Source organism: Acanthaster planci, linkage group LG11 (assembly GCF_054643075.1).
Source record: "Acanthaster planci isolate LZ-2023a linkage group LG11, COTS_SCS, whole genome shotgun sequence".
Classification (NCBI taxonomy): Eukaryota; Metazoa; Echinodermata; class Asteroidea; order Valvatida; family Acanthasteridae; genus Acanthaster; species Acanthaster planci.
This window is the reverse complement of record NC_141787.1, coordinates 1626592-1650428: the sequence shown is the minus strand read 5'-3', so window position 1 is coordinate 1650428 and position 23837 is coordinate 1626592. Positions and strand designations below refer to the sequence as shown.

Here is a 23837-nt window from a genome sequence, read left to right as displayed (position 1 = left end):
GTGCATCCTGTGTAAATGCTGCGGGCGCTTCGCATCCCGCCCCGGTTGTTAGCGAGGCGATATAATGTCCATTATTTTAAGGCGTTGGCAATATCAGATTGCCCACGTGAACTGTGCCCAGAGTTAAATCAGTTTTGTAGCTTTTTTTATTTCTTGGCTTCGTGTATTATTATTGCACGCTGTGATTTGCCTTAGAGAGAATGAGTCGATCATGCAGAATATTATCGCAAGAAAACATTTTTCACACTTCTAAAAGTCACAAATTCCTTGACGGGATTTTTCCCCTCCGGATAGTAGTCTAATGGTTTCACGTTAGAAATAATTGTGACTGGGCTTATCTTCTGGACTCTGCCTTTCACTTTGCGCTAATTGGAGGGAAACTTGAAATTTTAGAAGATTTTGTTCACTCCCCGCATTCTTCTTTCGTCATTGGATAAAAAGTTAGACGGGTTTCTACAGCGGTGACATTTTTTTCCCCTGCGGTCGACGAGCGTTGCTGTTTGTGTTTAAAAACGCATATTTGCACTAAATTAATACGCAGTGAGTTTGCAGTGAACTCGGGTCCAATATTTGATTTTGGAGCTGAGTCACCCCAAATCACTCATACGTGTTCTCTGCTCTGACAAAGGCATAGGCCTATTGTGTAAGCCTACACCGAACGTTTTTCTTGGCGATTGTTGTATCCACTATTGTCTGGTTTTCGTTGAATACCAACTTCCCGATTAGCTGTAATCCTTGAACCCGGAATATTTAACCAGAGAGACAGCGCCGTCACAACCCTTAATAAATGTATTTGCTGTGCGTTGCTTCCTCGAAGGACCGAGTTGGAGAATTTTGAAAACGTCGCAATTTTGGAGCGTTGTTGTTTTTTCTTCGTCAATCTTATTAACGCCAATTCACTTAAGACGACTGGGAATGACTCAAGTAACAGCCTTGGACGGTGGAGACGAAGTGGAAGTGAAGTCGAAGTATGGTAAGTCCAGATTTGAATGTTCAGAATTATTGGGCCCGGCAGGTGTTTGCAAGACCCCCAGAAAAGGCATGCAGTAAATAAGAATCTCGAAAGGTGTAAATGTTGAAATGGGCCTGGGTCTTTGGAAGGGTCAAGAGCGTTGTTTGGAGTTACCAGTTCAGGAAAACCGGAATAATGCTGAAAGATTAGAATTCCGTTCACTCAAAAGTACCCCCACCACTGACAGCCGAGGCAGGTTCCTCTCCATTGCGTCTATTGTGCCGGATCGGATATTTTATCGAAACTCCACATGGATTTTGAAAAGTTTCTTTTATCTGCCTGTTAAGTTTCGTCTCATTTGGACAAAAGATTTCATAATTATATACATGTACATGGTTAATCACGGTTACCGTACCTTCGCTCGTTTGGCCTGAACAGCACCTTTGCATTAGTGAAAAACTAATGCGATAAGGTTTGTCAGTCAAACATTCAAACATTTAACTTGCCGTAGGAAACTGATGTCTCGTGATTGATAGTGAGAGGATCAGTCCCCAAGTCGAATAAGATAGTACCTTGTCCTCTTAATTGGGAAAAGAAATGGGCGATGATCAAGTGACGGCTTTTCATGTGTGATATTTGTTGATTGTCGAAGTACTAAGACGTGAGGAATCATCGACGTTATTGCTCGCACGTACCAAATTTATTATTTTTTCCTCTTATAGCCTTTTTGAAACCATATGTTGGGTTTCCATCCAATCAACAAATCACAAATGGTCGCAAGTCAACAGGATAATTTCAATGATAGGTCATGTCAAAACGTGCAACATACGTAATCACGGTGCATGCGTACTTTCTGTTCTATTATCCTCGGCCCCGCTAGTCCCTGATGATGACAAACTAAATAATAGAATAGGCCTTTAGATCGGATTTCACAGTTCAATCCGTCAAGGTCTATCTAAAAACAAACTGACTATTTGAACAGCGCCCCCATTAAGGAACATTATTTTATGAAAATTAATTTTCATTTCAAAATATTTATCGCTTCCAATAGGATAAATTACTGAATTTAAATTAAACCTATACGCGTCTAATTAAATTGACCTGCACGTACTTGGACACTGCTGGGTAGCGGGAGGTGTTAAGTTTACTACTTTCGTTTGTAGCCTGTTTTCTTTTGTAGCAAAAGCTAAAAAAAAGTCCTAAAAACTTCCCGGCATCGACATCTGAAATTGCAGTCGTCCTTCTTGGCTCCAGTATCATGACTTGAAGGAAGGTTGCCGATTGCTGGAAAGTGCGCCCCTGTCAGTCACGTGCCGCCAAGCAACTGTTGTTGTATACGTTTTGACGTCACGCATTTGTAATGTAAATTAAGCAGAAAATCGATGCCCAGCCGATCCGAGAAAGTGTTGATTTGCCGAGAAGTGGTGGAATATTCGTGACCAGCAATTTGTGAGGAAAAGTTGCCGTTTTGGACTTACTCACACTGAAATATCAGGGAACATGGGAAAGAAAGGGAAGGTGGAAGACGGGCAAGCCCTGACGGAAGGTGAAGAAAAGCCAAAATACGGTGAGTTTGGAGTTGGAGAAAGTGGCAGACAAAAACTGCTGTGACCGTTTGGCCGTGTGCCACTGCAGCCTAGTGTGTCGATCCTCGGTCTTGAGGCCTGTAAATTTTGTCTTCGCGTTGGCCTGCTCGCCGATCAAATTTCCTGCGGGGATTGCCTTTGTTGAACGCCACATTCATGTGTAATTTTTAAAGTAGAAATCACCTGTTGACACTTAATAACATCATGGAGGTGCAGTTTATAATTTTCTGAACGTCTTTCTACACTTTTTTGTATTTGTTAAATGGACAATAACTATTTCTGTTTGTTACCTTGCCCAGTTGTCAAGCCTTTTTCACGTGAAGGTTCACCCAAGGATCTTAACTGTCCGGCGATCACACACAACAATGATCGATTTTATTCATTTGGTTTTCTCATAACCTGTCAAGTGTCACCTGTTTTCAATGGCTTTAATTGCTAATTAGAAGAAAACATAGGTGTAGTCAGCCCAGGTAAAAATAACGCATTTCTCGTTTGTTTATTAAGCATGATCTTTTCTGTGCGCGTTACGTGTTTATTTGTCCCCGCTGACTTGATTGACCTGAACAAGAGATCATAAATTGGCACAGTTTCTGAGTCATAGTTTTGAAACGCTCTTCCTTACTTTCATGATTGTATGAGGCCAAAGTTTATTTTCCTACCATGCATACAGTAGCTTGGTGCATGACGTAACCTCAAAATTTACATTTGCCTTGTTACTTTAAAAGAGGATGGTATTTTTAGATAGTATTTTGTGTAGTTGGTGTTTCTTATTTGGTATTTAGACAGCTTGGCAACTTTGTCTTTTGCTTTTTGTACTAAGGGCCAGGCAGTTTCCTGTCTCCCTGCTGTTTGGTTTTTCAGCCCCAAAAAGCTAACATTGTACGATTGTGACATATAATTCCTCAATTTGACTTGCTAAAGCAGACTGAATTCCATCAGTGAATTTAAAAAAAAAAAAAAAATTTACAACTCTTGTTTCTTTATCACATTGGGTTTGGTACTAAAATACCCATTTTTTTCCCAGCTGTGTTATTTGCAGTGAAGTAGCCTATATGTAACAAGGTTTATTTACCACTTTATGCGGTATTATATGACACTGCTTTTGAAGCTACATGAAAATGTATATTTTTTGTGTGCCTGGTGTTAACCATACCAAGCTGTTATCAAAATAACGTTGATTATGTTTTCAGAAAATCTTCTCCATGTAGGGTAAATTTAATCATTGTTTATGGCAGTTCTTTTGGTCATAGCTCTCTCAGCCATTTTGTCCGAGTTTACAATATCCATGTCTGAAGATGCACTAAAAATAACATGACAGTGATGTCCCCTGCAGTGTCCAGTGCACACAAGTAGCATGCCTCATTTCGTTGAGGTCAGTTATTTAACAGCCGGCTTGTCCGGAGTCTTGTACCAGACACTAATTGGCTCATTTTTACCCAATACAGGAGATGCATGGTTGCCATAGAAACCATTAATGTTGTTGCCCACTGTCATAGATTAAAGAAATAGGGGACACTTCCTTGACAATATTTGAAAAAAAAAGTTTTCCGGAGAAACATCTATCGTACATGTGTACAGTCAGATTACCATTTGGATGAACAAGATCAAGTTAAAAACCTGACATTTTCACACTGATAATTACTAGCCTGCACTGTAATTGCACGTTAATTACATGTATATATTCCACGTTATTAACATTAAGCTCCCCCCCCCAAAAAAAACTGTAAAGGTGAATTGTATCCTTGATGACGAAAGCTCATTGCTTATTGTCAATGTGCACAGAACGGCTCCAATGTAGAAAGTGCTTTTGCTGACCATGTAACCTTTAACTTGGAGTAATTGGAGCATTAGTGTTTTTGCTTCAGTGATGGTGCATCATTGGAGCCTTCAACAATTAAATCATACACGTACATGTACATGTGTTTCTACCAGAAATCTATTTCAGGAATGCTGTAAGATTGAATACAATCACACTTACAGTATTGCAAGTCAAATCAGACCAAGTCAATGATGTGTACAGGTCGGATCAAAATGAACAGTTACGACAGAAATTTCTGTTTCAATTGTTGTCCCAAATTATCATCAATGTTCCATTTCGCTTCGTTTGAATGGCTTGCTGTGGGGACTGGGGGACTCGTTATGGGCTGAGACACTTGTAGGATGCCAACATACAAATTTGGTGGCCAAATACATGTGAAGCTACAGCGAGTTCTGATCACAGTTTATGTCAGGGTCACTGTCATTTTGTTGCTTGCAGAGATGCCGGGAAAAAATGACTGAGGTACGGGGCTCTCGGAGAAAATGGAGGATTTGGAGACTTTCTGAAAAAGAAAATTTGAAAATGTTGGGAAGTAATTGACAAAAATGAGGAAACTTATTCAATTTATATACATGTACAATGTAAGGATTCGTATAGCATTTGCTTTCCCCATCACAGGAAATTAAGCAACAAGTGACAACAACTTTCTTGGATTCGCACTGTGTATGCTTTAGCGATAGGGGTACGGTGCAATATACTTTGAATAGGTAATTTTAATTTCAAAAATACTGGTACACAAAGTCAAATGTCCTTCTAGCTCTTTTACCTACTATTGCATGTTGTTCTCAGTCATATTTTTTTTCATTTGCATTAAAGAACAAAACAGACTTAGTTTTGAGTAGGAGCTTGGATTGTTCTTGTAATGAATGTTTCCTCACATTTTGGTATATATTCAAAGCAAAACCATAAATTTTGTCTGGTGTCTTCCAACACTTTTTTTTGTACATTAATCTCATACAACCAACCATTTCTAAGTCCAGGGTTTTTCCCTTACTCTGACATTAATTAATTACCACTGTATACTCAGTGCTTTTGAAAATCATACTGTTCTTATTCACCAGATTACTAAAACTTTTCTGAGAACCAGGTTTTAGAAATCTGATCAGTTCAAATATTGTTTGTCTGACCCTCAGCTAATTCAGTTGTTCAGTTCAGAGCCACCTATGGCCCCCCCTATAATCCTTAGTTTGTTTGACCATGGAGGAAGGTGGTTTGACTTGTAGTATTTTTATCGCCTCTCTGCTTGGCAATGGCTGCCAGTGTTTATCCCTGTTGTCAGTTACTGTTCAGAGGTGATCCGGTACTCATTGTTCGTGCAGTGCAAGCACCTGGCCTAGTGCTATTGTCAGGCGTCACAGTTGCCTAGCAACAGAGAAATGAAGGTAAACGGAGGGAGCTGGCCACATGCTCTTGCCTGCTGAGGGTCAATACCTACACTGTTGTGTGTGCCGATCAGTGCTCCTAAATGGCTCAATGGCCAGTGTGTTGTGTTGTGCAATGTAGGCTACATTGTAATGCTGCAGAAAGACATGTGTTAACAGATATGTGGGATCATTGATTGAAATATAATGCTTTTTGTTTGATTTTTCATCAGATCAAACAGTGTGACATATCTGTTTTAACCTATTCTTTACAACGTCACAATTTTAACCCTTCAGTGGCATTGTATAGGCCTACATTTCACAAATGACCAATAGATGTAAGGCAAGACACCATGATAAATACATGCAACTATTTTTCATGTAATGACAAAAATCAGTTTGTGCAGATTTGTACAATTACTGCAAATTTGTCAGAAAAATGCCACAGTTTCCCATGTTCATACATGTACGTATTAAATCCGAATTTCTTCCAGAAATGGAAAATAAAATATAACAAGAACTACAGAAAATGCACAAAGGAATTGAGCAATTTGAGATGTAGTGGTATGCAGTGGTATATTGCTGCCAATTTATTGATGTGAGGCATTCCCCTTAATACCAAAGTACATGTATATGAAACTTTACAGATTGCCTCATCATGAGGAGGACATAGTGTTATCAATATCTTAAAAATATGAACCCTCGGAAATGAATGTTTATCCTTGTATTAACAGTGCTCTTATTTGTGGCGTTCAACTGTTTGTATGGTGGTGTGTTTAAAAAACTTACCCCCTCATATACCGGTTGGTTACAGTTGTAAAACACAAAACATTTAAATGAACAAATAAATTAAATTTTTAAGATCACAATAATTTCATCTTTGAAGTGTAAATTGCTACGGATGTTTTTTAGTAGTATTCTTATATGGGTGTTGGTCATTAGTCATGTTATATGTTTTATTTTTTGTGAGTGTGAACTGTAATGGTAAATGTTGAATATTTTTTGTAATTATTTAATTATGATTTTTTTTAAATTCTTATTTTAATTGCTTTTTTTCATTATTTGATTGTTCAGTCCATTGTAATTCAGTTTTCTTTTAACTGCAAAAATGGATTTTTAATAAACCAATATGAAATGAAACAACCAATATGAAATAAAAACCAGTTAGAGCTTACAGCTCCCGAGAATAGAAGATCAGTGAAATGTGCATATAAAGCTACATGTAGTAGAGCCCAGTTGGTTCAGTAATGGAATATGCCAGGTAATCAACCCCCCGCTAATAACATTTGTTCTGAGTACCGGTAGGTCCCTTCCCTTCTTGCTTGTTTTTGAACTAGCTCGTCCATTATGGACACGAATATCCAGTCACCGTTAAATTCTGATACTCTGCTGGATAAGGTTGGACAACCTTTGTCTCAGGTCCATAGTGAAAGAGAAAATTTAATGATCTTTTCAAGCACAGACGTTCGTTTGGGAGTCATTCTATAAATACATGTTTGGGGGTTCAATGTTTGTGTGTTTCTGTCACGTCTGGTTTGTGATTGTACATGAGTTGAGAATGCATTGTTTAATTTCCAAGAGTGATTAAGTGATGCCAATTACTTTTCAATTAGGTAAAAATAGTTTGGAGTTATCTCCATGTCAAATTACCCAGGTTAGGTGCAACAGAGGCGCAAAATGTCAGGCTTTTGAAGCCCGAATTGATAGAATGACCATGTGGTCCTTGCATTGATTGCGAGGAAAATTCATTCCATTTATGTAGTTATAATGTTTCCTAACTGTGAGAGGACGAAACATTTCTAGCCTAGCAGAATCTTACCTTTGTGAGAGCTGCCGACACTTCATGTAGAATTGAAACAGCAGGCTCTCTACTCTATTGAAATGTCCCTGTTCCAACTTGCAGTGAAAGAAGTTAGCATAGTGTACTGCTTTTCTGATTATTATCATTATTATTATTTTTTTAAATTTTGTTTTCCAACAGGAACACCAAAGAAATTTGACCCAACGTTTAAGGGGCCTATTGCAAAAAGGTTAGTGAAATTTTCACGTTGGGATTTTGTTCATCCTCGACAATACATTATGTTTGGACATAGAGTATGGATGTTTTGGGACTTCATCTCAAAAAGATGCCGTAGTTTTGTGTGGTGGCTAATTTCTGTTTTGTGTTGCCTCTGTTTCTACAGGAGTTGCACAGATGTCATCTGTTGTATTATATTCATTGCCTTCCTGGTCGGTATGGGCGTGGTTGGCTATTTTGGTGAGTTCTTAGAAGAAAAAATGTCCAACCCTGTTTTGTTTTTCCTTAAAAGAAAGAGATTGACTCCTAAATATCTGTACCTGTCAACAAGAACACCATTTTGAAACAAAGAATTTTATTGACGAGAGTCTGATGTGCTGAATTGGCGAAGTACTTTTAATTATAGTTTGCGAACTGTGTATGAGACTCTCATTAAATGGCAAAATTTTCTTTGTCTTCTCTTTTTGGGGGGGCTTGTAGGCACCCTTCTTTTCCTCTTCAGAGGTAGTGACCATGCCAAGAAATGTTTGTTTTCTGACAATTGTAATTGATTGCCTTCACAAGTTTAAATTTCAATGTAGGCTGAAATATTTGAAAAGAAAAAAATCCTGAAATAATTTGTTTGTCAAACATGAAAGGAAGAAATAACTGAATGTAAGTATAGATTTTTTTCAGTTTAGAAATAGGAGACCTTTATCGAGTAGCAACTGGGGGAAAGCATTGTTCATCCCTATCAATATTAATATAGTAATTTCCACTGGCATTTTGTTGACCTAGGGACGGGACAAAATGTCATATGTGTAATTGGATTCTGTTCAAGGACTGTTAACGTTCAAGATGTTCAGGGATGATCTGAATATTTATCTGTTTTGGGTTTTTCACAGCTTACAGGGATGGGGATCCTCTGTCTCTGGTCTATCCCACCGACTCCAGAGGACAGATCTGTGGAGTTTCAGAGGCCGTCAAGTAAGTAATACCGGTAACAGTAGGTCTTCATTAGTCTTCGATCTCAGATACTGGAGAATAGTCCGCATTTTGGGGAAAAAGTCTTTGAATCCGGCTTGCTTACAGCTGGATGAAATTCATTCCATCACTGTGCAGAAAAAGAATTGGAACCCCCCCCATAAAAATCCCAAAAGTACAAGAACTTGCATTTTGATGTGGTGCCGTCATAAGAATCATTGGTTGAAAAATTCAAATCTTGTGAAAAACCATTTGTGCAAAACACTGATAGAAAACTACTCGAAACAAGGATTCAAAGATGATATTTCAATGCCAAACACCACCACTGGTAGTTTACAGTAAAAGAGCAAAATATTGCCATTCTTCATTTGACATTGTACTCGTGGTTATGAAGTAGACATTATTGTTTTCTGTAACTCCAGTGCTTTGCTTTCAAATAATTGCACAGGTGCATGAGGGGTGCAGTTTTCAATGCACTAGTAATACATGTACACGTACATACTTTTTAAATGAATGCTGTACATCATTATGGGGATATGCCCAAATCAATATCAAGCTGAATGCTTACCATTCAGATGAACATTGACCAGAATGCATTTACCATAACCCAAGAATCAATAATGAATTGAATGAACAACACCAATTGCCCGAGGTTAATTTATATGTTGGTACACATAGCTGTTATGAGAGCTTGATGATATAAGTTCGTCTGTACATGTTGCATATGTATACAATTTTACAATAATTTTACAATATCTTCAGTGGTAGAAATCGGGTCTGATTTTCTTATACAAAACTGAAGTTGGTAATGCTTTTCCTTTAAAAGAAAAACAAAATGTCTTTCTGATATTGTATTTAATAGAGTATCAACAGCATAATGATTACTACATATTCATCATAAGAATCCTCATAAGATTTAACATTTCAGCACCAACAATTCAAAATTACTGACAGCTTTGTAATAATACAAGCATGCAAAATCCGCCATGTAACCAGGAAGTTTTCCCTCAGCCTTTTGAAAAAAAAAAATGCAAACAGTGCTGTTGAATTTTAACAGGACATAACCACCCGTCACTATGTTTACTCTCACACTTCAAAGAACCAATGACGTTTTCCACTATTGGCTGACATCTGCTCGACATTCTCACCAACAATAGACTCGTCAAACAACACGGTTCACACTTCATAACCCGTGGTGTCTGTTATTTTCTCTCGTCAGAGATAAGCCCTATCTGATGTTTTTTGACCTCTTGTCTTGCGTGGCATCGCCCTATACCACTCTACTCGAGTTCAAGTGCCCGACGACACAGGTACAAGCAGACATCTTTAGAACTTTACCATAAACTGTGAATATGACTGGTTTGAGGGCCATGGGATAAATTCAACCCCAAAAACCTGACACAAAATGAGAACTCTTGAATATCTTTGGAAGCTTTGTATTAATATTCTGCACACGGTAGTTGTGAAGAAAATATATCAAATTTGGTTTCTACTAACCTTGCTCCCGAATTCTGCTACAGCCCTAACAGTCCCAAATCCTCTGATTTGAGTATGATTTTACACACGCCCTGATGGGTTAGGGTTAAACCATGGAGGTTAGTGATGGAAACTTTACCGACCTCATTTTATATCATCAGAGTTTATTTTAAGAGGTGATATAAAGCCTGTAAATTCATGAATGAAAAACTGAGCGTCCTTAATTTTGAGTCAACCCGTTTTCTAAGGATGTACTTGTTTGGTGGATGCAACATGTTACTACCACAATGTCAATTTTTATTTGAAAGTTTGGAAAGAATCATTGGATGAAATCATAGAGGAATGATAAAAGAAAAGAAATAAAGCCTGACCATTTCTTCCATAACTTCTGTATTCGTTTCATAAACTTGTTTCATTTCACTTTTCAGATTTGCGTAACTGCATGCCCCAACGAGACCTTTGCCCCATACTCGCAGTTATTCCTCGGGGCGGTATCGCCGTCACTGGTGGATTGGGACAAGTTTATCTGTGACTATGACTTCAACCCACAGACTGAGTACACCACTGGCTCCTATGTAAGTAGTGCTGACCAAAAAGTGGGGCTTTTCTGGAAAGTTGAGCTTCAATTTAAACTTTGACTTTTTCTCTGGCTCTGTAACTTTTTGCCGGCCTTTGACATTTTTAGCAAATTAAATCTCATCTGTGGTGTCACATCAGATGGTTTAATCCCCCCCTCCCAAAAATATCATTGACTGACACCGACACAAGATCTCCAAACTCAGGGACCCATGGGGCCAAGATGTAAACAGAGACAAATATGAAGTTTGAGAACGGTCGCAGAGAATTATCAAAACCATTGCAACCTGTTTCATTACGACAGAAGTACATATTTCAACCTAGAGCTTGTCATTTGTTGATTAATTGGTTGAATTCCCCTTTGTCAACTTGAAACAAACCTCACTTTAACCAGTACTTTCTGACTGCTTGTTAACGAGAAATTCCCCCACTTTCCTGGGTGCTCCTCCTACAAGCCCGCAGAAAGCACTGACCATGCCGTGGTTTATAAAAATCAACTCGTCCAACAACAAACCAAATATAGTTAAAGGTACCTCCTCCGCACAAATGTCCATCAGATTCTTCAGTCGCTTGGATATTTGCCAAAACTATGTCATGTAAATTCTCCTCTCCTTATTAACCTTATAGCAAGGGACCGATGGCTTGGCAGCCATTTTCAGTGATGACAAGTGTGCATCCTACTACCTAGAAAGCACTGCATGTAAGTAATCAGACCGGTGTCATTTCATAAATATTCCCCCTCCCCGAGAAAAATAATAGCAATAAATGAATGGGTAAAAAACCCAAAATTCCCACCTCGTTGAAGTGTTTTGTGTACACTACTGCTGCTTGCTATTGCGCGCTACTGTGATCATTGTTTAAATCCAGTGATACGTATGTGGTCAACTCCCCTTACAACGGAGTGACAGGGGACCAGACAAATTACTTCGTTATAACCAGGATTTTCGTGATAAAAGGTGTGAAAAAATAAGGAAAACACAAGAATCCAAGGAATCGGGTTCTCAGAATTTGCTTTTAATGAGAGAATTTGGTTGCAACAGTGTTTTTGTACTATATCGAGAATCGACTGTATGCATGGTGTGAGAAACGAACCACTGTGATGGACTTGAGATTGTTTTACTTGTCAGATGCCTCCCGTTGTCTCCCGTCCTTCCTCGTCGATTCGGCCAGCGATGTAGCCAGCGCCTTCGCCTCCCAAGATACCATTAACACTGCTAATGGGGAATCATTCAACAGCTCGACAGCTTACCAACTCTTCTCAAAGTAAGTGGAAAACAATTATTCTGTGTTTTATGATTTCTCGCCCATCTTTCTGTGGCCTTGTGGCTTCTAAGGCAGTAGAGATGATTGCCTCGTTATGTACCAGCCCTCGGCAACAATACCCCTTGAAACCAGTTACGAGCAAATCCAGATCTTTTTTTAAACAATTGGTGAATCACAATATGTGTGCACTTTAACATGAGAGTATTCCTCAAAGGAAGGAAGCAATTACTTTTCTTTAAATAAACCAGATCATGGATATAACAGGCCAACAGGTTGAAGGAACTCATATGAGGTGATGCAATGTACAATTTCATTGGGATCGTTCTGGACATCAGTTGTCATATCATGGCCTTTAAGAAAAAAGTACTTTCTTGGAAAATGTTTGTTCTCTTCTCGTTACACTTTCAGTGATGGCTTGATGTAAAACGACAGTTGTCTGTTGTGTGGGGTCACGGTGTTTCTGTGCAGTTTTTCAATGCAAAACAAATTTTTGGGAAAATGAGAGCATTCTGTGGACTCACTTGTTTGGAAAGTGAGAGCATTCTGTGGACTCACTTGTTAGGAAAGTGAGAGCATTCTGTGGACTCACTTGTTTGGAAAGTGAGAGCATTCTGTGGACTCACTTGTTAGGAAAGTGAGAGCATTCTGTGGACTCACTTGTTTGGAAAGTGAGAGCATTCTGTGGACTCACTGGTTTGGAAAGTGAGAGCATTCTGTGGACTCACTGGTTTTGTAAGTGAGAGCATTCTGTGGACTCACTTGTTAGGAAAGTGAGAGCATTCTGTGGACTCACTTGTTTGGAAAGTGAGAGCATTCTGTGGACTCACTTGTTAGGAAAGTGAGAACATTCTGTGGACTCACTTGTTTGGAAAGTGAGAGCATTCTGTGGACTCACTTGTTTGGAAAGTGAGAGCATTCTGTGGACTTACTTGTTTGGAAAGTGAGAGCATTCTGTGGACTCGCTTGTTTGGAAAGTGAGAGCATTCTGTGGACTCACTTGTTTGGAAAGTGAGAGCATTCTGTGGACTCACTGGTTTGGAAAGTGAGAGCATTCTGTGGACTCACACTACCTCTAGTGTTTACAACAGTTTCCACTGTGCGTAGAATGGCAGTTTAGCTGACAAATTTAGAGACTGCTCTCTTGCAATGGAGTCCAAGCGCATGATTTCATGAAATTCTCTCTATTTTTGTTTCAATGTGTGGAGGAGTATGTTGTTTTAAAAACGGATTCTTTCTCTTTTTCTGCAGTGCCGCCAGCCTTGTATTGACCTTCACGTCCTTAGTTGAAATCATTTTCGAAGATGTTGTTGCCTCTTGGTACCTCATTGTGGGGTAGGTTGCAAATGTTGACAGGTCATTAATTATTATATTGAGAATTGACAAAAACAAATTGCCTCAAAACACTAATAAGATTTGTTAAATATCTACTTTAGTATAAAGGTCAACTATTGCAACATTGTGAAAAAATAATTACTTTGAATAAATACAATTATCAATCAAATTCACATATTTAAAAAAAGTGTTTGATGTTGATGGATTTTTTATTTTTTGAAAAAGTCCAAATTCACATCAAGTTAGCTTTAACATTTGAAATGTTATCTGAATATGTGTATACTTTCTGTTTAAACTCAGAAGTACTCCGTTTACCTAAACAAATATGATGACCCACACAGCAACAGGAAACTCTGTAACTGGCCAAGAGTTCAACCTTGCCAATACTCTGAGTCGCTAAAAAGTACTAAAGTTCCTAAAAACTCCTTCAATCTTGTTAATGGTGCACCAATTGATGTTGGTCTGACGTTGAATTTCCACCCTCCCAGTGGACTCGGCATTGCCATGCTACTGTCTCTCCTGTTCATCATCTTGATGCGTTGGCTGGCGGGCATCATCGTCTGGCTGACGTTACTCGGACTGCACGTCCTGCTGGGTCTTGGTAAGTCCGGCATCCCCTCTGTAGCTTTCCCACAGCTTAACTTCAGTGACAAGACCCAACTTTGCTGTTCTTTTCTGCCTGGTTTATAAAATTGGCTGTGATCCAGTTGAATATTCTATCAAGAAGAATTTGTTTATGTCCTCAGACACATGCTGACATTTTTTAGAACGGGTCTTTTCAAACTCCTTCCGGTGCTTCGATTCCCCACACCCAGAACTTGTTAATTATTTGTCTTTTGAGATTTTATTTTCCATCAAGAATTGACATCCTTACTTTTCTTTTGGTAGTTCATGACTTGTAATCTCATTCTGCAAGATTGCACAAAGAAAAAGAAAATCGAAGGACAAGCGTCTGAGATGAAGAAAAAACCTTTTCCATGCACATTCTTTTTGGCTCAAACGCTCTTGGCATTGGAGACCAGAAAGACACAGTTTTTACATGCATAGGATAAGTATCCCCATTTTTCAAGCATTGAGGCATCATTTCCTTTCGAAATCTTGCATCTTCGATTTCATTTGAAGAATTACAGATCTGATTTTTTCAGTTGTCAATTGTTTTGGTGCAGGTCTGTATTCCTGCTGGCAACAGTACACCAGTCTAGCTGGGGTGGATGGGGCCGATGCGGCCCTCACGTTCACCAGTGATCTCTCCAGCTATCTACGATTACAGCAGACGTGGCTCATTTTTGGTAGGTGAAATTGGGATTTAGCAGCAGGTACTGTGGTCAAACACCTAACTTTGCTTGTGTGCATCACTGCATTGCCCAAAAAAGTTGTTTCTCATTGGTTGCGTCACTGTTGTTTGCAGGTATCATCCTGGCCGTCCTATTGGCCATTTTGCTGCTGACGACGCTGTGTCTCTGCAATCGTATCCGAATTGCAATCTCCCTCATCAAAGAGGGAAGCAGGTGAGAAAAAAAAAACAAATCAACAACAACAGCATTGCCATAATTTGGCAGGACACTTAAATAATATCCAATAGTCAGGGATTCAAATCTTCCTCCAATATCCTTATTTGAGGCTATTTCAATCATTCAATAAGATGCAGTTTCCTCTATGCCTAGAAACCTAGAATGACAGTTGAAATTGTCCCAGCCTACAGACATCCCTGACTCCGTGTCTTAAGCCTTCCTCTGTACCGACTTATTGATCCCTTAACGAATACAAGTCATCAAATTTGCCCCAGAAGTAATGCACATCTATGGCAAGTGGCTGTAGCAACAAGCCATGGGCTTTCATAGGCACACTTGTTCCTTCTGGCTGCAGCTGTAACTTTTGGACACAGCTTCAAGCTCAGTGGTAGACTGCACAGCGCCCTCTGCTGTTAATGCACTGACCTTATGGATTTTCAGTTGTCATATACTCCGTCAGTCTTAAGGGATAAAGATGTTTCTCCAACATTCTTACTAGTAGAAACTTGTAACCAGTAATGGTTTTAAGTTAGAGGGCCTGGTCATTTGGAACCCAGCAGAATCTTCACATTAATTGCTTTAATTTCTTTCCACCTTGCAGGGCCGTCGGAAAGATGATGTCCACTCTACTGTGGCCTTTGTTTCCCTACATCCTGCAGGCTGGTTTCTTCGCCATCTGGGCCACCATCGCTGTGTATCCTTTTGTATTTCCACTGCTAATAACGGTGCCGGATTGATATTGAATCTTGTTGGAGTTTGTACCTTGTTGGCAGGTTTCTTGAGAAAAACTCTTGTCTCCTCCCTCCAAACAAAAGATGCCATATCACACTGGTGCTTGTTCACAGATGTTTCTCCAGGACTTGAAGTCGACATTATGTTGAGAACTCTTGGAGTGTGGTAACAAATGTTGCACAAGATTCCATATTGAGCTTGCAAGCAGATTTTCTCGTTAGCTGATTCTGTGATTTGCTTAGTTATGAAAAAATAATTCCCTATGAGATGAACTTACATCCCCCCTCTTAAAGGTGTACTTTTTATAATGTACATCAGTTCATCAAGACTGTTCCTTGACTCAGCGATGAAACAGCTTCTTGGCCACGTCTCATCAGGCCGTCTACACAGTCTCTAACGACAATGACACGGTGCCACCAGCTAATAATGATTCCTGTGACATCACTGTAAGTATTCACGGTTGTGAAAACAAAGTTGGTGAAGGAAGAGAGTATGAATTACTCTACGCCACGGCAACCATTAAATCGATCAAGTTGGATAGCCCCCTTGCTCATTTTTTGACTGAATGGAAGCATTTTTGATTTGTCGGCACGTTGACTGCCCACGGTAATTGTGTAGGACACCCTCCATTTACCAGGCGACGGCCGCATGCGCTCAGCTTTATGGGGGTGCCCGCTGGCCACTACACGTTTATACTCCAAGTTGCTCAATAAGCCTTTTATGAGATAAATTTGAATAAAATCTGGTACACTGTGCTATCTTATTTCCCTTAAACATAACATTTAAAATTCCCCAGACTAAGGTATAGCAACGTTTTTTGTATGGAGAATTCAATTTGTGATATTCACGTGAATTTGGAGAACTCGGTATACCAGATTTTATTCAAAGGTTACTCGCAAGTGGCTTATTGTGCTCTCCAAACCGCCGGAAGTTTATTTGTTGAATTACCAGCATTGCAAGTCTCTTCAGTTAACAATACTAAGGCGTTTTAAGTACTGCAAGGATACTCATTACGGCAGAATCCCGAGACACCTGTCGGTACGCATTTCGTGGTGGTAGGCATGTCAACGTGCTGGTAAGCACTCACAATGCTGTCTGAAATGGTGACAGCCTACTGTTTTGATACGAGTAATAATTTGGGTGCTAGTGCAATGCTGAAATGGAAATCACAGGAGGCAAACAGTGCCTCTCAAATGATTTATTTTAGAGAGCCTGAATTCTTATGGAAATGCTGGAAATTTTTGGAAAATTGTGGTTTGAAAAAAAAAAATTGAGGAAGTTTTCAGGAAAATGGGAACATTTGGGTATATTTTCAAACTAATTAAATAGACACAGGAAAATATTCAGACATTAAAAAAAAACTGATTATGTACAGATTTTGTAAAAAAAATTATCTACTAAAAAGAGAAAAAAATTGTCAAGTTACATTCTTATTCGCTGATGTCGTTTCTTCTGTGTCCTCAATGCAGACATTTGCCACGGAATTCCCCAACACCACTGCCGTCTGCACCTTCCAGTCCTACGCCCTGGCTGACTACGTCCTCTACCTCCAGATCTACAACCTCTTTGGCCTGTTCTGGCTGGTCAACTTTGCCATTGCCCTGGGCCAGGTCACCTTGGCAGGGGCCTTCGCCTCTTACTACTGGGCCTTCACCAAGCCCCAGGACATCCCGGCATTCCCTCTCATTAAATCTTTCTACCGAGCTATCAGGTAACGGGTTCCACAGCCAAATCTTTTTTTTCTCCCCAAAACTGATTTTTTTTTTAGTGACTGTTTCGTGACTCCTCTTTTTGCCTCAAAAGAGCAGAACACCTTAACTACTCGCACCTGATCGACAAATTATAAACTTTGCATCTTATTTCAAAATTTGAAAATAAAAAAGGAAAGGGAAAGAAGATACAGAGAATCGAGGAACTGAGAAACATGCTTTATGCCAGAAGGAAAAGTAAATTAGATTTGCATGAAGCGTACAACATTCATGTGATTTGGCTTCAAAATTGACATCAATAAGGGATTCAAAATCAAAAGCAATTAGCAGAAAAAGCAACATAAAACAAACCAAAATACTGGAACAAAAGATGGGGAAAAAAATGAACAGAAGTCTGGACCCTGTGAAAGAAAACGAAAAAGTGGAAATGTCCATTGTATTAGTAACTGCAGAAATTCGACACTGTCTATCCTTTTTATTCTTCTGATTTTAGATACCATCTTGGCTCCATAGCCTTTGGTTCCCTCATCATAGCACTCATCCAGATCGTACGCACCATGCTGGAGTACGTCGAAGCGAAACTCAAGGGTAAAACATCAAGTACTTGGTATTCAAGATGAAGGAAATCGAGGAAAAGAATGAACAGACCATAAGAAACAGCAGCACCTGCTAAGATTTCATAGTCCACTCACTTAGCTGTCGCTGCAGGTGGGAAAATCAGGTGGTAAGACACCTGTGCTTATAGGTCGGGGGTTGTAGGTTCGAGTCCAAACCCAGGCAAACCCGTGAAGATTTTTTTTTTGGACAATCTCAGAAAGCACTAAGGTAGTGTTGAGTGCGTAACTAACAATGCCAAAGAAAAGCTTGATCTGCCGTCATCCTGTTACTGAATATACTGTCACAAATACAGTAATTAGAAATGCTTCTCTAAGCTGTGCAGTTCAAGTGATCTGTAACCAAGGATGGTATTGATGCACCATCTCGCCATCCATCCATCAAACGTAGGCAGAATTTTCCCTTGATCCCTCAAATTGTACGTAACTGGAATCACTGGTGCTTTTCCCACCACAACCCGTCTCCCCAGTGCTCTGCTGCTGCTCAGTGTGAGCAACGTGAAGACAGTCCGAAGGCTGAAATAAATTGACGTTTTTGTCGTCTCTACAGGGAAGGAGAACCAGGTGGTGAAGTTTTTACTGAAGTGCCTGAAATGTTGCTTCTGGTGTCTGGAGAAGTTCATGAGATTCCTGAACAAGAACGCCTACATCCTGGTAAGGAGGACAAACTCTGGGTTCTGTGGACTGATCCAGTGGCCAAAATTAGAAGCCATCACTGCGATGGTGCCACAGTCGCTCTCAGCGTTGTTTGAAGTGATGCTTCCTTCACCAAGAAGATGTTTTGCATCGATATGCCAAAATGGTTGTGTCAAAAGTTTAAGAATGAGTGTGATACGCGCTTTAGTGCGTTGCCTTTTTGGTATAGTGGTATCCCCTGGATTAGTCAATAGAACTTGGTATATAGCAGTCTTGTTCTCGAAAAAATGTTTTAAGAATTATAATTGCTCAGAGTTTTAGTTCATGAAGGAGGACGCGGGTGAAAAAATGTTCTCGGTTCCTTCACACTGTCAACAGATTGCCGTGTACGGCGAAAATTTCTGCACGTCGGCGAAGAACGCGTTCTTCCTGCTACTCAGAAATATTGCGAGGTGAGTTATCCTAAAAAGTTCTGTTTTGATCAATAAAAACATCCCCATCAAAGATGAAAGTGGTTTTCACATGCACATGTACCCTGATGCACAACGCTGCCTTGTTCTCAGAGAAGAACAATGAGTATAGTTCCCAGATCGTGCGTAATGACTATCTGCAGTAACGGTCAATACTAGCTTTATCCCAAAAGGCACCATTCTATTTAGTTAAAGTTTAGTTATTGTGCAACGAGTGTGAAGTACCGATGTGTGGCATCATTTTAACCATGAAGTGTTGTGTAAATGAATGGAGTATGCGCATATTAGTTCACACAAAGGTTCTCACGCTAATACCTTTTACACATGCAACTGTGGCACAAGACGTATGCACTTTGATCTCTGTACAGGTTTTTTTCCCCTGACGTAACACGACGGGCAAAGGCATTTCAGGAAGCGTACCAAGTCCTTGGAGACGCATGCATTTTCAAATCTGTGTATTTCTATTGGCAGTTTCATGTACGCTACAAGGTGCCATGTTTTGCAAACATCTGTGCACGTTGAACGCTGACTGTCCAAAATCATGTGACTGAAAATCTTGTATACCAGTTGTTGATTTCTCCCGTGTCTCTGGTTGGTAGGGTGGCTGTCATCAACAAGCTGACCGACTTCTTGATCTTCCTGGGTGAGCTGTTCGTCGTCGGTGCGCTAGCCGTCACGTCCTTCTTCTACTTCACCAACCAGATCACCTGGGTCTCCAACTACATCACCGTCCCCTCTCTCAACTACTACTGGGTTCCCATCATTGTAAGTCTCGCTGGAGTCGTTCCAGTCGTGTATCGCTCATCCAAAATACTCAGGTCAAAAGAAAAGTGCTGCTCGATATGTTGGACTGCCTATATTACAGGCCCATGTGACGATTGCTCAAACGAGGGCGCTATCCAGGGCTGGAAAAACTGTCGAAGTGTCTTTTAGTGTATCTCCAAAACGGGCTTACAAGGGCAAGAAAGAATAAAACAATCTGCCCTGCTTGTAACAAGCTAGCAGTGTTAAACTGTATCCAACAGTCATGGCTGTGGCTAAGAGAAGCACACGTGCCCATGGGAAGTGGGCGTAGCCGCTAGCCAGTGGCTTTCCGTGGGTGGATGGGTCTTTACTGCAGGCAGGCAGGCAGATGCAGTTTTGGTACACAAGTTGGGACACAAGGGGAAATGTCCCCTTTGCAACCTGGGCCAAGTCCCACGGAGTGACTTGAATGGTTAGCGCAAAACTGTTGCCAGATCAGGAGAAAGAAAAATTGCCACAAATTTGAAGCATATTTGGGGCCGAAGGTTGCAACTTCCTTCCAGCATACAAGGTGGTGTTGCATAGTGGAGGGGTTTCACATTTCAGGCTTTTACGAATGCCAAGTCACGGTTTTTCCTCCTTGATTCTTTTCAGATTATCACCATTGGGACCTACTTCATCGCCAAGTGTTTCTTCAGTGTCTATGACATGGCCATCGACACTCTCTTCCTGTGCTTCCGTAAGTCGCAGATTGATTCAACGTCCAAAGTTCACTTTCCATTCAAACATCTGGACTTTGTTCCGGCTATTCTGAGTGGCAGTTTTATGCAAGGGTTTCTTGAATCTGTTGCAAGCAAAGCTAACCTTTGGGGTTTTTTTGGTACCTTTTTTTCCCTGAAACAGTGGAGGATTTGGAACGGCACGATGGCTCGCCCGAAAAGCCTTACTATATGTCCAAGGAGTTGATGGGAATCGTGGGCAAGCAGAACAAGTTCAAAGACGAATAATGGATCGCCATGGAGGTGCCTTTCCAACTTAAAAGAGTTGTCCGCCTAATGGCAAAAAAGTAGTTGAGAACTAATGGCAATGTTATTATTTTTCTTGTAAATGAACCCCCTTTAACTTCAGGATGGACGTCGGTTCATTGGAGTGTTCTGAAGCTTTTTTAAAAAGTCATGAACACATGAGAGAAGAAACAGAGGCTGGATTAAACTGGAATTTGGGGAGAGAGATCGAAGTGACAAATTGTGGAAAAGGGGAATAGTAAATCCTGGCTGAGTTCGAATAGTTCAGAGAAATTTGTCAAGAATGCTGGAGAATTGTGGATGTTGGAGCTTCTATACAGTTACATGTGCTGAAATGCTAAGAGGTTTTTACAAATTAAAAAAAAAATTCCAGCATATGATTCAATATTTGGACAAGCTGCAGAAACTTGTAAGAGTTTTGAATATCAACTGTTCTCTAAATTGAATTCCAAACCTGTATTCAATTTGAAATTTGCTGAAAAGAGAACTTGTTCAAGTTGAACGTCTGAAATGTTATGACAATCATTGGGAGGGAGATTGAGTTTCTCAACACATGCTCTTGGCGAGTGCCTTAACCAATCTAGAGGGATTCTGTTTAACGTACTCTACCTCTCTTTTCTAAAAACTTTTATCTACACACAGAGAATTTCTGATGTCGAGTATTTTGACGGACAGTATGGCGGCATACTTTGTCTTTTTTATGGAATGAAATTTGTTGCAGATAAGGGAAAAACCTTGAAAGATGTTAACTTCCTCTTCACTTAAAAAAAAAAAGTATTGGTTGTGGAAAAAACTTGCAACGCAAATGAAATTTATGTATTTGTTGGAGTAAGATTCTTTAGAATTTAATGTTTTTATTTTTTTCCCAAGTTTTGGAGTGTTGGAAGATTCTTTTAATAGTGTAAACTCAATATTTGAAATGAATATTTCTGGGGCTTTACCCAGAGGCATAATATACTATTTAACAACAGATACATGTAGTATATAACACAATACCTTCAGGTGTGTCCTGGGAGAAATTTAAAAATTTTAGCCTTTTATCACTCTGAATAAAAAGTTCTTATTTTTCTACTCGTTTTACACTAGGCTCGGTAGAAAGGATTTAAAGCATGTTTGGTTTTCTTGAGGTAGAAATTTTCTACCTTGCTGCCTCAGTGTGTACATATTTTCTCTGAAATTTAGATGTACTTAAGAAAAAAATTCAGATTTGTCAAAACTTTGGTTTTAACCAAAGCAGACTTTGAAGCAGAGAATTTCTTCTAAGAGGTTTCCTAAATGTCAACAATTTTTTGGTAAAAATTTGGAAGTCTGTTTATTTTTCATGTTACACAAATGGACTGCGAATATACTGTAAAGATAACCCAGGTCTTCAGATTTAGAGTTTCTGGTCAAGAATTTGTGTTGGGGGTTACTGAATAGCTACCCAAGAACATGATTCCGCTCTTCATTTTTACCTTTTCCATGTCACTTGAACAAAGCATTATGAGTAGAAATCTTTGCAAAGTTGGACTATAATAATTGTCTGGGTGTACTTTTTTTGGGATGTCAACGGTTGAATAATCTGTGATCGTTATAGGATAGCATTTTGTAATGCATGGTTTATCTATCCAAATTGTGAAAAAAATTGAAGTAAAAAGTCTGAAAGGTTACGTGCTTGCTAAAACACCTGGACTCTAAAATCCTAATGACATAGCCTCCAAACAGACATATTTTCCAAAAAGATTATTCCTTTACTTTACCGTGCCTGAGAGTGACGGAACGAAGACTCCACCTTGTGTATATAATTTACAGTATAACTATTCTGTATATTTGTCGAGTATTAAAGATTTAAAAAGTGTGAAAAAAGTCTATGTTTTCTTGGGCCTTTTACTGTAGCAGTGATGACACATGTATAACGTTTGTACATTCCTATAAATCTCTTTCAACTTTTCCCCAGATTGTAAGACACGTATATTGTATGTGGACGAGTGGTACTTCTTTTCAAATACCAGACAGTTGGAACATTTGTAGTAGCAGCTATTAAATATATATTTTAATAGGCAAAATACAGTGATTGTACAATACATTTTAAATATATATCGGGTATATTTCTTACAGATATACATGTATATAGATATATTATGTAAATATTCACACATTAACATTTCGGCCATCTGCAAAAAACAAACAAAACAAGAGAATTTCATAAAGCTAAATCAATATTTGAAACTTTAAAATAGAGACTTAATACAAAAATACAACCACTCCCTCCAGAAAGCACTGGTCAATTTTTGCTAAGTTTCCAATCGGACAAACTCCATCAAATACTACAAAAGACATAAAACATTTTAATCATAGCAATGAAAACACTATTTACCCATTACTTTTAATACAGTTTTGTTGGGGGACAAAAAGAAGCCTCATTTGAATTGCAGTAATTATTCAAATCCCTGCTTCCTGAACAGAGAAATGTTTCTGACAAACATCACAAATTCATTAGAAGCTGCCAAAAATGTCACCATCTGCTTTTGGAAAGAGTTTTCAGTTGCTCTAAAACGGATAACAAAAGTCAAGTACTTGACTCCGAGGGAAAAAGTTCTCTCTCAATTAAAAAAACTGACAGGAAAATATTGTAAACCATGCAACAAGCTGTCAAGTCCCGACAATGTATAAGAAGTAATATCATGGAGCTTTGGTAAGATACACTTGACTTGTAATGTACACTGTACCCTTCCAAATTGAAGTGTTCCAATAGTTTGAAAATCCTATTTCTGAGTAAATATACAATACTGAGACCCACTGGTCTCCACTGGACTGAATCTCGGGTTTCTAGTGTAACAAACAGTAAGGTCTATGGTGTTTCCACATTATCAAGGGTAGCATCAACTGTCAGTTGTACGAAATCCCCTCCCTTCGTACACACTGTGTTATAACAAACTAATTATCTATGTGCAGTTGACATTCAAAAGGCAATTTTGTAAAATCTAATGTGATTCTGTTCTCCAATTCAGCTATATTTTAGGCACATAATACACACACACACAGGTTTAAGTTCTCAGTTATTTGAAATTG

The 23837-nt window shown here is 39.3% G+C and overlaps 1 protein-coding gene across 2 annotated transcripts; it reads left to right on the top strand.

Annotated features, from left to right (window-relative positions):
* Window positions 1-721: 721 nt before the first annotated feature.
* On the top strand, window positions 722-22631 carry LOC110975778 (choline transporter-like protein 2). 2 transcript variants are annotated; one of them, XM_022228554.2, is made up of 22 exons: window positions 724-973; window positions 2328-2519; window positions 7700-7748; window positions 7902-7975; window positions 8620-8701; window positions 9918-10008; window positions 10603-10749; window positions 11378-11450; window positions 11878-12013; window positions 13262-13345; window positions 13834-13946; window positions 14512-14634; window positions 14754-14853; window positions 15458-15550; window positions 15944-16034; window positions 17058-17299; window positions 17791-17885; window positions 18462-18565; window positions 18926-18999; window positions 19617-19782; window positions 20416-20500; window positions 20665-22631. In XM_022228554.2, exons 2-22 carry the CDS (start codon window positions 2453-2455, stop codon window positions 20766-20768), a joined length of 2193 nt encoding a protein of 730 aa, XP_022084246.2. In that variant the 5' UTR covers window positions 724-973; window positions 2328-2452; the 3' UTR covers window positions 20769-22631. The 2 variants fall into 2 exon arrangements, with proteins under 2 accessions (XP_022084247.2, XP_022084246.2); XM_022228555.2 differs by lacking the exon at window positions 2328-2519 and having other exon boundaries at window positions 722-973.
* Window positions 22632-23837: the final 1206 nt, after the last annotated feature.

Coding starts and splice junctions, on each gene's coding strand:
- LOC110975778 (XM_022228554.2), top strand. CDS start 2,453: ATGGGAAAGAAAGGGAAGGTGGAAGACGGGCAAGCCCTGACGGAAGGT. Junction 2,520..7,699: donor TGAAGAAAAGCCAAAATACG/GTGAGTTTGGAG, acceptor GTTTTCCAACAG/GAACACCAAAGAAATTTGAC. Junction 19,000..19,616: donor CTACTCAGAAATATTGCGAG/GTGAGTTATCCT, acceptor TCTGGTTGGTAG/GGTGGCTGTCATCAACAAGC.